General features: G+C 34.6%; 1 protein-coding gene across 1 annotated transcript; it reads left to right on the forward strand.

The window, feature by feature from the left end:
• Positions 1 to 12,968: 12,968 nt before the first annotated feature.
• Positions 12,969 to 13,728, forward strand: LOC149255707 (uncharacterized). Its single transcript, XM_089457286.1, has 2 exons — positions 12,969 to 13,346; positions 13,472 to 13,728. The coding sequence occupies exons 1-2, from the start codon at positions 13,231 to 13,233 to the stop codon at positions 13,683 to 13,685; spliced, it is 330 nt and encodes a 109-aa protein (XP_089313412.1). The 5' UTR covers positions 12,969 to 13,230; the 3' UTR covers positions 13,686 to 13,728.
• The last annotated feature ends 1,235 nt before the right edge of the window (positions 13,729 to 14,963 follow it).

A 14,963-nucleotide genomic window follows, 5' to 3' on the forward strand; every position in this document is an offset into this window, starting at 1 on the left:
AATCCCCCGCAGTTTTTCCTTGAGTCCATATCAATTGACATTTAAACACTAAATTTTCATCTTACATCATGAAATGCCCATTTTAGTATATTATGCACCTAAAAATTCCAAAGAGGATTCTAAATCTTGGAAGTATTGACATTAACAAAAATGTTGTTAAAGGATAACCCAGATGGAGTTATTTTAGACGGGCGAACAATACTGCAATAGCCATGGTCTCCTCTCATTTTTTTTTGCTAGAAAGAAACAAAAGAAATGACTATTCGAATATGTCCATGACGAAACCCATGATGTTTAAGACTTGAAGAAAACCTGCGAGGGAAAACTCTACGACTTTCGCTCAAAAATAATGGTGCCCATTCATTTCTTTAAAATATATAGGAGTGGAAGCCATGACATTAGCGTCATGCTATAAGAGTGTGTCAAATAAGTGAGAAGTTTCTCCTAGCTGTTGAGAATTCTGAGATGCTACTGTATAGTGCTAAATACTTGATTAATTGCTAGAAGAGGTTTTGCTGGACTGCGAAGATAGATACCATGTATAGGCAGCGTACCAAAAAACCGTTCAAAGCATGGCAGCGTACCAAAACAACGTTCAACGCATGGAATTTAACACAGTTTACATGCCATGAACAACGTTAATACAATGTTTGTATACCAGCGTATAGCCAAAAATTTCAACGTATAGCCAAAAAATTCAACATATATACCAGCGCTTCCATAATCTTACTGTAGTCCAGATTGTCAAATTGCAGGTCTGGTTTCTTGGTCTAGAGATCTCGGTGTGCATTCTCTAGGCATCTAGGGAGCTGTAATGGACAACATTTCCTCTGAAGATCGATATGCACGAGAGAGTGTTGATGCGGAGTTCTACTGTGAGCGTAGACACTTCTGGTCCCTCTGTCAACGCAGCAGCGTTCTGCTAGCTTGCTGACTGTTCAAACAAGCGATCACGTAGACCTAATACACGCTTTCCAAAGTCGAAAAAGTCCTCAAGGGAACCTGTCAAAGAAATGGGTAATGGCGGAGAGGTAGCATTGTATATTTTATGGAACACGCAGGGTTCAGGCCTGGGATCTGTTACCGGAGCAGCTTCAATGGCAAGGAAAATCTATTTGAAAATATATTTGAGAAAGGGTATCAGAGTTGGAGCTTTTTGTAAAATTTATGGTGGTCATAAAAGCAGTGGATCTATTGCTCGCCATGTACACAGCAATTAGAAATGATGAATATCGTTGAGATGGATCCCAACGGTGGACGGCGTATCACATCTAGTGGTTAGAGAGATCTTTATCAGGTTGTTAGTCGTATTGCATTAAAGCAACGGAGCAGTGTTAAAACCAGGACAACGTTAAAACTTGGGACAACATTAAAACTAGGACAACGTTAATACTTGGGACAACGTGGTAGCAGCATTAAAACTTGAAGTATATGCCAACACCAACCTTTAATCTACGCAACACATATTTCAAAAGAACTCAACGCTCATACCATGGATACTTGCTTGTTGCTTGTTGGTACCATTCCATTACCATCTTTTTCTTCTAGAAACACCATCATTTGTCTACCTTTTTCCTCCATAGACCCCTTATATTCCTCGAAATTGATTAATTAATAGCATTATAGTTGTTAGTTTGCATTAAAGTTAATTTATGAATTTTATGTTAGAAATTAGGAATTTTTAATAAAAAAAGATTACAGGAAGTCATAACATCCTGTAAATGGTTTATCATCTGACACGTGGCATGACAGGCAAGCCAAAGCAATGGATAGGAACGAAACCTGGAATGTACATGCATGGTGAAAAATCAATTCTGCAGCAAATCAAAAGCTCCTGGTTATGCAGTCAACGCTGGTCAAACCCCAGCCTTTTGATTACAAAGGTAGTAAAAGCCATGGTTTCCCAAACCGGTTTCGTTTTGTTCTTTTTTGGAAATCGGTTTAGATTAGAAATGACCAAAAATCATTCCATTGTAAAATCAGAAACATCTGCTTAATGAATGTACATTCGATTCAGATAGGGACAAGCAGATAAAGACTGCGTATTATTTTTGTTTTCAAGAACAATTACGATTATTATCTCTGTGCATCGTTTGAGAACAGAGCTCTTGTATGTGATTGCAATCTTCAACACTTAAATATAGTCACGGTTTTACTCCAGCAGTGTTTATGTGTTAATACTCTCATTGCTTGAGTTTACTTCAATGTACCATTGAAACATGGACGGGCCCTGCGTGGATTGGTATACTGTTAACTTCATTTCCTTAGCAGTTTTTTGAATTTGAATCGAACACATAGTGTTTAATGTTATTTTTATGTTTATGACTTTGTCGATTTGATTAGAAATTCTCACAAATGGTATTTATGGTGATAGCTTGAAGATTTTATCGTTAGATCATTGAACCATATCTTGTAAGAGATTTGATCCATCATTATATTTTAAAGCATCTCCATAGACTCTGTTTTCATGCATTTAAACTTTACTGTGCTTTTGATTTTTCATGAATGCTTAAGTGTTAACTAGACAGAGCTTTTGTGCATAGCATCCTTGTAAGAGGATTAAAATCTCAGTCTAGCAATACGTTGTATCCTTAGGACAATTAGATAAGTTAGGTGATCTGAGTGTTAAGGTGAGAGGAAACATATTTTAACCTCCTGTAAAGGAGTGCTGCAACCTGTCACAGTAAACACTTAGTTAGGTAGCCGAGATCCTTTTAGGTCTATAGACTTTAGACGCGTGCCTCTAAGTTTACCTACCCTAGTTGATAATAAATCTAGTCTAATCTAGCACCCTAGATTGGCCACTACATTGCTCTGTGCAAACTGTGCACTTACTGTGCTAGTTGCAGGCGACGCTAGGAGCTGGGCGTTCTTTGTCAGTCCAAGAGATGTTACACCCAAAAAAACGTGCAAAAAATGATTAGAGAGCGTAGGGAGGACAATTATGAACAACCCAGGGAGCGCAGAGGGCGCAGGCAATGGTTATGGCAGAGAAAACTGATGCAAGGAGTTACAACTAATTTTAGGGACTGAGGACCTATGCTCTGATACCATGTTAAACACACATGGGCAACACGAATAATCTAAAGGATAAAACATGAGAGTACATTTTTATTAACAAATGATTTACATTTATAGTACATGTTGTGACCGTTGGGTTTCACATCCCAAGGTCTCTTGGAAACCTTTTGTCTATTCGGCTTCCACACTAACCCATTGAGGATTAGGTGTCCAACACTTCCAAAACTTCGAAGTTAAATACACATCCCTGTCTAACACAATCTTGCTTGGTACTCCATGCAATCTGACCATGTCCCTGATGAAGACCTGTTCCACATCACTCACTAAGAATGTAGACTTCATTGGAATAAAGTGTGCAACCTTCGTCAACCTATCCACAACAACCATGATGGAATCATGTTGTCTCACTGTCCTCATCAAACCTGTGATAAAGTCCATGGAAATGACCTTCCATTTCCACTATAGAATTACAATTGGTTGTAGTAGTGCACCTGGATGCTTACACTCTGCCTTCACCTGCTGAAAATCTAAGAACCTAGCCACAAACTCTACTACGTCTCTCTTCAAATTCGACCAATAATAGAATTTCTTCACTGTTGTCAGTGTCTTTTGATAACCTAGACGATTTGAATATGGTTTTGCATGAAACTCTCTCAAGATCACCTTCTTGAGCTCACTGTTGTCTGACACATATATCCTACCTCTAAATCTAACCAATCTGTCTGTTGTGAGATGATAGTCCTCATTTAGTGCACCTGCACCTGTACCTGTACCTATACCACTACCTATATATGTACCTATACCACTAGTTGTACCTGTACTTGTACCATCACCTATACCTATACATGTACTACCGCATGTACCTGTATCTATACTATTTCCTGTACATGTACCTGTACCACTACCTGTACATGTACCTGTACTACCAACTGTAACTATTGGACCCTGTGCACAATCTCCATATACCTATCATCCTGCTGACCTGCCTGCAAGATCCTATCCTGTAAATCTGTCCCATAGGAGATCATAGCTGCTAAGTGATTTACTTGTATCCACCTGCTAAGAGCATCTTCCACCATGTTCTCTTTACCTTTGATATATCTGATCTCAAAATTTAACTTACTTATCGTGTCCAACCACTGAGCATGTCTGCCATTCAAATTCGGTTGGTCAAACAGATACCAAAAACCACTCTCATCACTCAACAATACAAACCTTTCGCCAAGAATATAGTGCCTCAGCATCTTCAATGCATGTATGATCGCTACTAACTCAAGATCATGAGTGGGGTAGTTCTGCTCGTGATCATTTCTTTTTCGTGACTAATAGCACACCACCTGTCCATCCTGCATAAGGATCCTAGCAAGTCCTCTTTGCAAGCATATGTACATACAACAAACTCCTTATCCAGATCTGCGATCTTTAACATTGGTGAATGTGTCAACAACTTCTTGAGCTCCTCAAAAATAGCCTCACACTCTTCTGTCCATTCAAAATTTTTACCTTTCCCCTGCAATGATGTAATATGATGAGAAATATGTGAGAAGTTCCTGATGAACCTTCTATAATAGCTTGCCAACCCCATGAAATATCTCACCTCATCCACATTCCGGGGAGCTTCCCACTCCATGATATCTCTTATCTTCTCTGGGTCCAATGCTATGTGATCCATGGAAACAACATGTCCCAAGTAATGTACCTCAGTCTGAAAGAAACTCCACTTGTTGAGCTTAGAATACAATTGATGCTCTCTCAACAACCTCAACATTGCTGCTAAATGTTCAACACGCTCTTCTTTTTTTAGAATATATCAATATGTCATCAATGAACACAATAACAAACTTATCAAAATACGGATGCAAAACACTATTCATCAAGCACATAAAAGTACCTGGAGGATTAGTCAAACCGAATGGAACTACAACAAACTCATAATACCCATACCTAGTATGGAAAGTTGTCTTGTAGATGTCCTTTTCTTTGATGTGTACCTAATGATATATGGATCTTAGATCAATCTTCGAGAACATTATTGCTCCCTACAACTAATCGAACAAGTCATCAATCCTCAATAAAGAATACCTGTTCTTAATGGTCACTTTTTTCAGCTGCCTATATTCAATGCACAATCTGAGAGTGTCATCCTTCTTATTCACAAACAGTAACGGTGCACCCAATGGTGATACACTTGGCCTAATGTATCCCTTGTCCAACATTTCCTTCAACTGCAACTTCAACTCTACCAACTCAGGTGTACTCATCCTATAAGGTGCCTTTGATGTTGGGGATGCCCCTGGTACCAACTCAATAGAAAAGTCTATTCCCTATGAGGTGGCAACTCTAAAATGTCCTTGGGAAATACATCCTAAAATTGTTGTAGAACTGGGTACCTACTTAAAACATCTGCATCCTCAAACTCCTTACCTTTGTCACTAGAGATGTGTACTACAAATAACAAACACCCTTTCCTGTGACTATGCTTCACCTGCATAACTTTCAACATTCTAACTGATGTCGCTTTCTTCTTACCTCATAGAACTCTTGGTTCTCCATTTCCATCTAGCACTCAATAGCTTTGTCATAATAATCCACCTTGGTTCTATCAAGGTACAACCAATCCATGCCCAACAACATATCGTATGATCCCTAAGAAAAAGGGCCTGAATTGGAGCAAGGGCATACCGCGGGTGTGGGTGAAGGAGGAGTGGCATGAGCCTCTATATTTGGTTCAAAAATACATTACTTGTGAAGGTAGATATGCTGTCACTTTTCACTACCATCTCAAATTTCTAATTTGTTTTAAGGATAAGCAGAAAATAAACCTTCCCATTTACCTATTAGAAAGTTTAACCAAAATGGCCAAAAAATTTCAGGCCCATCCTCTCAATGTCGGGACAAGTATGTTTAACCATGGCTTGATAAAAATCTTAGTAGAAGTGGAATTGCAGAAATAGGATAAGATGTGGGAAAAATTTATTTTTTGGGGTGGATATAGGCATAATTTCATGTCATCTCCCACAAAATAAAGATCATCTATGTCTTAGAGGAAATGTGTTTCAGAAGATGAATGCTCATATCAAGACTTAGTGTGTGACGAAAATGAGGAGGGCTCCAACGCATTGGGAGAAACTCTTATTTCTAAAAATAGTAAAACCCTCTAGGAAGAAACCCTAGATGACCCCCTGTCTAAAAAATAAGAGGAAGTAGCATATGAGAAATCTAAATAACCTTCATCTTAGGAGGAGGACGTCCCAGTTGTAAAGACGAAGAATCCTAGAGGGAAATCTTGTCAGCTAAAATAGAAGAAGGTTCTCATGTAGAAGACAGGGTATAGTAAAAAGGTGTTGAAGGAAATTTCTCTTGCGATTGACCCCGAGGAGTTGAATTCAGAAAATAAATCTGACTCTAGAGGAGATTTAGACGAGGTTGTGGTCATTAAGATTGTACCTCATCATTGCCACACCCGGTCGTCACTTAAATAGTATACAAGCCAGGAAGGGACAAATGAACCTGCAACAACCTCAATAATCTTAGGTAGGGAGTCTGATTTGTTGAAAATGGTATCACAGGTATGTCATGAAGTTATTCAATTTTTTCTTCATTTACCATATTTTGACTCTAAAGGAGAGGGAGATGGGAGCCCTGGTTCCAAATATGAATTGGTAAAGGATGGGAATAATGTTGTAAAAGATGCTTCTAATGAGAGTGTTAAATATGTCTCTCCACTAGATGGTCTTGACATTGAAATAGAAAAGGAATTCTAGGCATCGAGTGCCTATGAAGACAAATTGATAAGAACAATTCTAGTACCGAAGTTATCTGAAGTTGGTATTGAGAAAAATGTAGGAGTTACTAAATTAGAGAGGTTTGTTAGAATTGTAGAATTAAACGTAGAATGGAAAGCTTATAAAGAAGATGTGGATTCTTTGTTGGGTGACAAAGTGGATTTAAAGTTACCATTACCAGTAATAAAAGTGAAAATCTTGGAAAGGAGGAAATATTGAATTCTCCCAAATTAGAAGAAATTGGGAATACCGAAGAGTTTGTAGAGGTTGAGCCTAAGATTAGTAGACATGGAACTAGATCAAACATGCTTTGGAAAGTAGAAGAAAGCAAAGAAATTGTGGAGCAAGGTTAATAAGTTCAACTTCAAGTGTGTTCAATTGGAATTGGAGAATCAAGCTCTGACTCAAAGTAATGATCATTTAAGAAAACCGCAAGACTACTTGGCAGTTTGAAATAAGCTATTACTTAAGCAAGACTAGCTCTAGTAGACTAAGATGGACTACTTGATGAAACATTTTCACAGAATGCAAGTCAAATACTCTGGGAGAAAATAAGAGCAAAGCTAAGAGAAGCTTGACCATCCGGGTCAAGCTTTTGACAGGAATTCAACACAAGGACGCGCAACCGTCTAAGTGTGGGAGGATGAACAACCTCAAAATCAACTTGTTCCAAGCACATCTCAAGCATCTTCTATGACTCAAAACCTCAAGCCCTGCCTCACATTTCCTTATACTTTACTACTATTTCCTTTTATTTTATGTCTTCAATTGTATCTTGAATGCCAAAGGTGATTATCACTATTTTTATGTGTTTTCTTGCTAAATTGGTTCGTATTTCAGTACATTCACTTATCTAATGGTTGTGAGACTTTGTAGCCTTTTTTGCCTAAATCTTAGGGTGGATGACCATTGTTTACGAGATCAAGCATTGTATTATAATCTACTGGAAGGATCCATCCTAGATAACTATGGGAAGGATAGATGCAATGTTCACTTTACACGCCAACTTGGATGCTTATGACCGTGACCTACATAGTCAAAGTAGTTTCTATTTTGTTATCTTTTTATATTGTATGAGTTTTAGTTAGAACGAGATTGTTCAACAATAATAGGCAGTTTCTTCCATTGTCATTTTTGAAAATATTAGCCACTTAGTTATAACACTTTTCCTTATTTCTTCGGGCTGGATTGGTCGATAATGGTTTATATATTGTATTGTGACCTACTGAAGAAAGTTAGATGTAATGTTATTGTGACACTGCTGAAGTGGCTAAAATGAGTTTTGGACTCTGTACTACATTTTTTATGACTCTATAATATAATCTGCACCGCTGTTGTTTAATTTGTTGGAGTAACAAGTTCCTTTACTTGCAGTGCTTCCAGCTAGAGAGCCCCCCTTGATCTGGTTACCTAGAATGCACTTGCATAGGTTTTGTGTTTGTTTAATAGATTGAATGTGGTTCTTTATGATTTTTGAAGACATGTAATTTTAATGTTGTAAATCATTATTTTGTATTTATTCCATTACAATTATCTAATGTTGTCGATTCGTTTATGAGAATCACATCAATTTGAAGAATTTGGAATTTTAAAGTGGTTTAAGGGCCCTTATCGCGTGTGTTAAGAGACTACTAACCTAGGGATCTACCAGAGGGTTGAGAAGTACCCCAAGGACTCGAACCTGTAGTCCTATTGGATTGCATGGTTTTGTTTATTCTTTTCAACATGAGTGTGAATGGATCGATCAACTGCTACTATTACTCGACCTTGTTGAATATTAATGAATGCAAACTATTTTTGAGATTAATGTATATAATTATTTGTTAACCGAGAGAAGCATGAATTGTGTCTGGTAGAAAATGATTATTAATTGAATGTTGCATTGTGTGATATAATGTTCCAATGAAATCTAATTCTTCATATATTGTGTGGGTGCCTCATCAGCTTACGAGCCCTGATTGATAATTTAATTAACTCAAAATTTAAGCAATTAAATTTCCCGTCAGTGGTGAAGAGGGAGGTAATCCATTGAGATGAGGTATAATCATTTTAGATCAATAATTTCAAGCTCATTTCTAGTCTCTAATCCTAAATCCAATCGCTCTATTTCCTCTCCTCCTTAGGGCCAAGTCTCTTTCCCTTACATAAAAGGAACCATCGACCTCATTGCTAAGATCTTGTCATAAAAGAACATTAAGACCATTTTTAAACCCCATAAACTTTGAAGCAAATGTTCTGGTCAACTAAGGATATGTCTGACCCCATGTTAAGTTCATGGGTTTACCAGATTCATGGTTCATGCATGGAGTTATACGTTGGCTAGACTGGTTGTCCCTTCAAAGCCCTCCTTAAAGAGCATATTGTTGATACCAACCATCTTTAATTATCAATGTCTACCATCATTGAATTCTCTTTTAATTTTAAACACATCGTTTACTTTGATAAGTAAAAAATCCTTACCTCTATTCCTTTTTCCAACTCTAGAATCATTAAGGAAGCTCTTGAGATTGAGAAGCATTCCAACAAATTTAACAGAGAAAATGGTTATAAGTTAATCCATTCTTGAAAACATGTTATACATCAACTCAGTCATTATTTTTCTCTCGTCCCTACTCCATCCCTCTCCCTGTACTCTCCATTTCGATTCCAAAACCATCAATGCTTGGTGAACCAACAAATCCTCCTTCTCTTTCATGGCGTCATTTTATTCCTTTTGATCCAACATTATATTTGATCTCATTTTTTGAGCTCTTAGTCCCAATTTTATACTTCTATCTTTGGACCTCTCATCCTTCACACACACACACGCACACACACACACTTTGTATCTATTTATTTATTTATAGAATTATCTTTTCAAATTTCCTTTTTCTTTCATCGTTATATCCATTTATCCATTTTTCATATTTTTAACATATCCATACAAATTTGTATGTACTTATATTCTAATGGTATTAAATGGATTCTTTCAATTTATCTCTTAATTTATTTAATATTCTTCTATTCCCCAATTTCACTATATTGGTCATTTTCTTTATCCCCTAATTCACCTCATTTTATTTATATTTTGAATTTCTTAATTTTTATGTTCATTTCTTTTGTTATTTATTTGTTCTATTTTTTTATTTTTTTTACTTGACCCCTTTTTCTTTGACTTTCTCTTACCCATTACCTTTATTAATTTAAAGTTAAATTCTTAACAACTAATTTGTATTATTCTCTCTATTAAAGGCTTCTAAGCACTGATTTGTGATCATTCAAGGCTTCTAAGCACTTGTTTGTGATCATTTAATTCTCTAATCTTGGATGATAGGTGGAGTGTCCACCAAAAAAGTTGGACAAAATTAAAAATCCTCTACACTTTTTCATGCAAAAAAATTCCCTCAATTTAAACATTGTGAAAATCTACACTCTCTCATAAAAATATAGTTTTATGGAATAGTTTATTTAACAAGTTAGTATTATATAAAGTCAATTGAATGATAAAATTTTCATGTTCAATCTTCACTTTCTTAATTATCAACTTGGTGTTACACAAATATGAACTTTACCCCATTGCAATTTCATATTCATATATATAGATATATATATATATATCCTAAGGGTTAGTTTAATTGGTTGAGTCCATGTAGTTAAAACATCTTTACTAGATTTGGAGATCACAAGTTCAATTTTCTCCATTGTGGAAGTCAGACTTGGTCATTAATCTCCAATATTAGTGAACAACATATCTTTAAATAATTTCTATTTAAAAAATTTAAAATTTAATATTAAATAACTTTAGTATTAAAATCTTTAGAATTTTTTTAAAATTATAATTCGATATTTTTATTTATAAATTATAAATATCATAGTGGCTATCTTATCCATTTATTTTCAAAATTTGATCACAAAATTGGGGTTCGAAAAGATCTAACTGCCATGTCGCTGCCCTGTCACTTCGCATTAACTCGTTGTCCGCATGTCCAAGATCGTGTTATACTAGAAAACTATGAAGATGGAAGGCCGACAGTGTGGGACCAACTTTGTTTGGGTGGAGAATACAATTGCAAATGCCGAAACTGAATGAGACACGATTGCAATTACATGGTAAAATTGTGTTAATCTCACCAAATCGAAGATATAATTGTAAATCGCGTACCGCATGTTGAGAACATCTTTCCCATACAAAATTTTACTTTTATACATCTTTTCTCTACATATTATCTTTTTTAATTTGTATCTCATTTATTTATTTTCATTTGTGTTTTAATTTTTAAAAATTATATTAAATAATTTATTTTAGGACTATATTAAATAACTTATTTTTAAGATTTTTATATCCACTGCATAAAAGATTCCTCGACATCATGTTTGAAGATCATATCCTTTTATATAAATTGAAATAAAGATAGAACAAATATTTGTTTCGATGTTATTAGTGTTTTATATTATTATATTTTTAAAATTCGATAAAAATATTAATTATTATTTAAAAAAAATAATATGGTGAGTAATGATTTTTAAATTATAAATTAAGTGTAAAGTATATTTTAAAATTGTTTTTGTTTGGATAAGAGTTTGATTTTTTAGAATATAACGAAATATGTTAATAAAGAGATTTGATAGGAGTAATAGGAGTGAAAGTATATTATTTAAAAATTATTTGGGATAATTTAAGATGGCTTAATTTGTTTTGAATAATGGTGATGAGGTAACCTACATTGGTAAATAACAATCAATAATTACTATCTCCAATAATTACTATCTCCACTATTAATTTAACAACTAAATTATGATAAATTTTCTATTATATAAAAAATATAAATTTTGAAAATTCATAAATTAATTTTTAAAATATTTATATATTGTTTTCAAATTCTTTAAAATAATATAAAATTAATTCATACTAATATGTAAAATTCTATTTCATTTTATTGATTTTAATATTAATAAATCACTAATATCTAGCTTTTCAATTTATAATTTCTTCTAAAATAAAATGAATGAGGTTTTTTTTGATAAACACTATATTCTATCTACATGCTCCTAGTAATAATGACATTTAGCTTGAATAGCGATGCTCTTTTTGTCGAATGCAAATATTTTTCTCCCATTAACTTTGCCTTTGATATAAAGCATCATATATCTTGGGAGCACTATATTAGTCAAAAACATACTTTTGAATTTGAGGTTGAAGACCATTTTGACGAGTTTTAAATGTAAGGTGGGAAGAAATTTGTTGGATTTATTGATTGTATCATGTCTACTTGATTGCACATTTTTATAAATCAAAACTTTTTTTTTAGACATTTTCATAAAATCAATTTATTTTTTGGTTGGTGGATTAATAACAAGTTTACTTTTCAAGGTGTTTTTTAATTGTGAAATATATTGTAATCATATTTATATACAATTCATAAATAAAAAAACATTAATGATTAAAAATATTAATCTTAAATTTCAATCTTTATTTAATTTAATTGTTATAATTATTTTATTTCTCTAAAAATATGTATAAATATAAACTAGTATAACCAAATTAAAAATATTAATGTGGTTGATATAGCTTAATGCTTCACAATTATAACCAGGAAAACTATTGCAACACGAAGAATGCTTTAATAATGCAAACATTTACCCGGTTAACCATGTGATGGGTCAACTTTAACTTAATATATATATATATGGTAAGTGAGAGCCACGTGGAAAGAATCTATTTTTTAAAAATACAACCAAACAATTAAATATATGTTGAGCATATTCTCTTGAAAGTCAATCTAAACCCTCAATTAAAAAATATAAAATCATATTCATCCCATTAAGTTAAACTAAAAAGCTTTCCACAAAGACCTATATAATTTTTTTTAATTAAAAAAACAAAAACAAAATAACATATTAGTTATCTCACCAAACAAAACCACTCATGCTAAACTGAAAAACCTTTAGCCAATTTTCCCCCTCATGGCCAACCGGTGATCATCATCGTCCGGAAATCGACTCCTTTTTCATTTTCAATAATTTGCTTTTCCTACAATTTACGGTTATTGTCAGTCCACTCAAATCTGCAGTAACACACAAAACAAAAAGATAAGTATGGCTGATGACACGTTGAATACTTCGTCGTGGTGGTTTGTGCTGCCTCACGATATCAAAACAAGAAGCCGCCAACGGTATTGTACTTACGGTTTTTCGAGAGCGGATCTTCCTCCAGACTTCACCATTGTTTTTTGCTTTCATGCCGTAATCTCACCCCGCTGTATTTGAAACCCCAAAACAGGGGGTGGGGTGGATTCTCCTTTCCCAGCTCCTCGTTTTATATGTGTATATCAGGAGACGATTAAGATAAAAGGCTGTAACTCGGTATGCTGAAGCAGTCGTGTATTTATTTTTCTCAAACGGACATAGAGTGTACGTTTGATCTCTTTCGCTGCAAATAAATAATATGGATTCCCACGTTACTGCAGCAGATTTGGTGTATGACAGCGAAGAGTATTCGGGCGATGGTCACAACCCTAAAAAATCTGATACTGCTCAGAGGAAGCCACCAATTTTCCCAAGGTATTGATCTGCCCCAACAACAACATGTTTCTGTGATAAAAATAGTTAACAGCATGTATCTGTCTGTATATCTGATGTATAGGGTTACTCATGTTATGGTATTGACTGGTTTTGTGTTATTGCAGTATTAGTGCTTTGTGTTCTGCATGCGCGCAGCCCCGGTGGGAGAGCGAGTGGAAGTTCAACATAGAAGATGTGGTGGCCATCAACAATAACAGGAAGTTGTGTAAAACGGGAGATGCAATGAAAGGCAAAGCAGGAAAAGGAAAGAAAATGTCAAGGGGCATGGGAAGAGTATTTTATCATAGGCCGGCCCCCGTTGTTCTGGTCTCTCCTTGAAAGATTCAAATTCCCTCCACAATTTATTTATTTTTTCAGAAAAGCTAAATCTGAGCTATACACAGGGATCTGTGTTATACTGTTTGGAGATTTCTTTTGTAGGTGAAGTCCAACAGGACAACCTAGTTTGGATATGTGTATGATTTTAGCAAATTTATGTAGTTCTTATGTTGTTGCAGTTGCAGATTGGTAAATCTGAAAGCTGTTCAAATGAATTCATGGTTATAGAAGCTAATTGCAAAAAATTCATGTGTGGCCTGATAACCGGTAGAACGGAATTGAACATTGTTTTTGTTCTGTTAATTTGATTATATTCTTTTAATATTTTGGTATATATTCGTTTCATGTTTTGGTTCATGTTTTCCCACGGACCCCACGTTTTGGTCTGCTTGGTTTAGTGCTGATGCATGTTGATCACCAATTTTAAAAGCTAAATCATAACTAAGCGACCATAAATTAAAAAAATATTCAACCAAGTCAAACGGAGGTGAAGCATGTACTTCTTTTTTAAAGAAATGGAGTAGTTCAGAATAATAAAGTAACTTTGAGCGGGTGTAGTTCACAATGATAAAGTAATCTATGACAAGTTCATTTGAAAGTCCTATATTTTGGCCGAAGAACGTGTTTTCATTTACAATTTTTTTTTGGTTGCGAACTTGTCCAACATGTTTTCATTTACATTTTTTGTTTGTGCAAGATTGGTGCACAATGCTCATATAGTAATGTAAGATGTGATTTATTTGAAAATGCTTATCAGGTTTAAATATATTATTTTATTGAAAGTTTTAATATAATATTTTTATTATATATTTACACTGATGTGTATATTTTATTTATTATTATTATCAGTTTAGATTTATTTTAATTTTTGATTTATCAAGTGGCAGGGATTCAATTTTTTGAGGTGCAATTTTTTTTTTCAAGTTTTGTATTAAAAAATAAGGTTTGTATCTTTGAGAGATTGGATCTCTCTCGACGCTCAGATCTCGGGTTAAGATGGATCTAGGTTGGTTATATAATACTATATAATATGTATATTTATATTTATGTGTCTCTTTGTTATTCCTTCTCACAAATATACACACACTCTCTCCATATCTATCTCTCTTTCCCCCTCCATCTCTCTCTCCCGCTCTTCCCCTTCTCTCTCTCTCTCTCTTTCTCTCTCTTCACCTTCTCTCCCTCTCTATCTCTCTCCTTCTTTCTCTTTTCCCTCCCACTCTCTCCATCGCTCTCTTGTCACTCCCTCTCTCTCTCCACCTTTCTCCCTCTATGTTT

Source organism: Pinus tabuliformis, chromosome 7 (genome assembly GCF_031772625.1).
Source record: "Pinus tabuliformis cultivar Carrire ecotype Pingquan chromosome 7, CPIR1, whole genome shotgun sequence".
NCBI classification, from domain to species: domain Eukaryota; kingdom Viridiplantae; phylum Streptophyta; class Pinopsida; order Pinales; family Pinaceae; genus Pinus; species Pinus tabuliformis.

Coding starts and splice junctions, on each gene's coding strand:
- LOC149255707 (XM_089457286.1), top strand. CDS start 13,231: ATGGATTCCCACGTTACTGCAGCAGATTTGGTGTATGACAGCGAAGAG. Junction 13,347..13,471: donor AAGCCACCAATTTTCCCAAG/GTATTGATCTGC, acceptor GTGTTATTGCAG/TATTAGTGCTTTGTGTTCTG.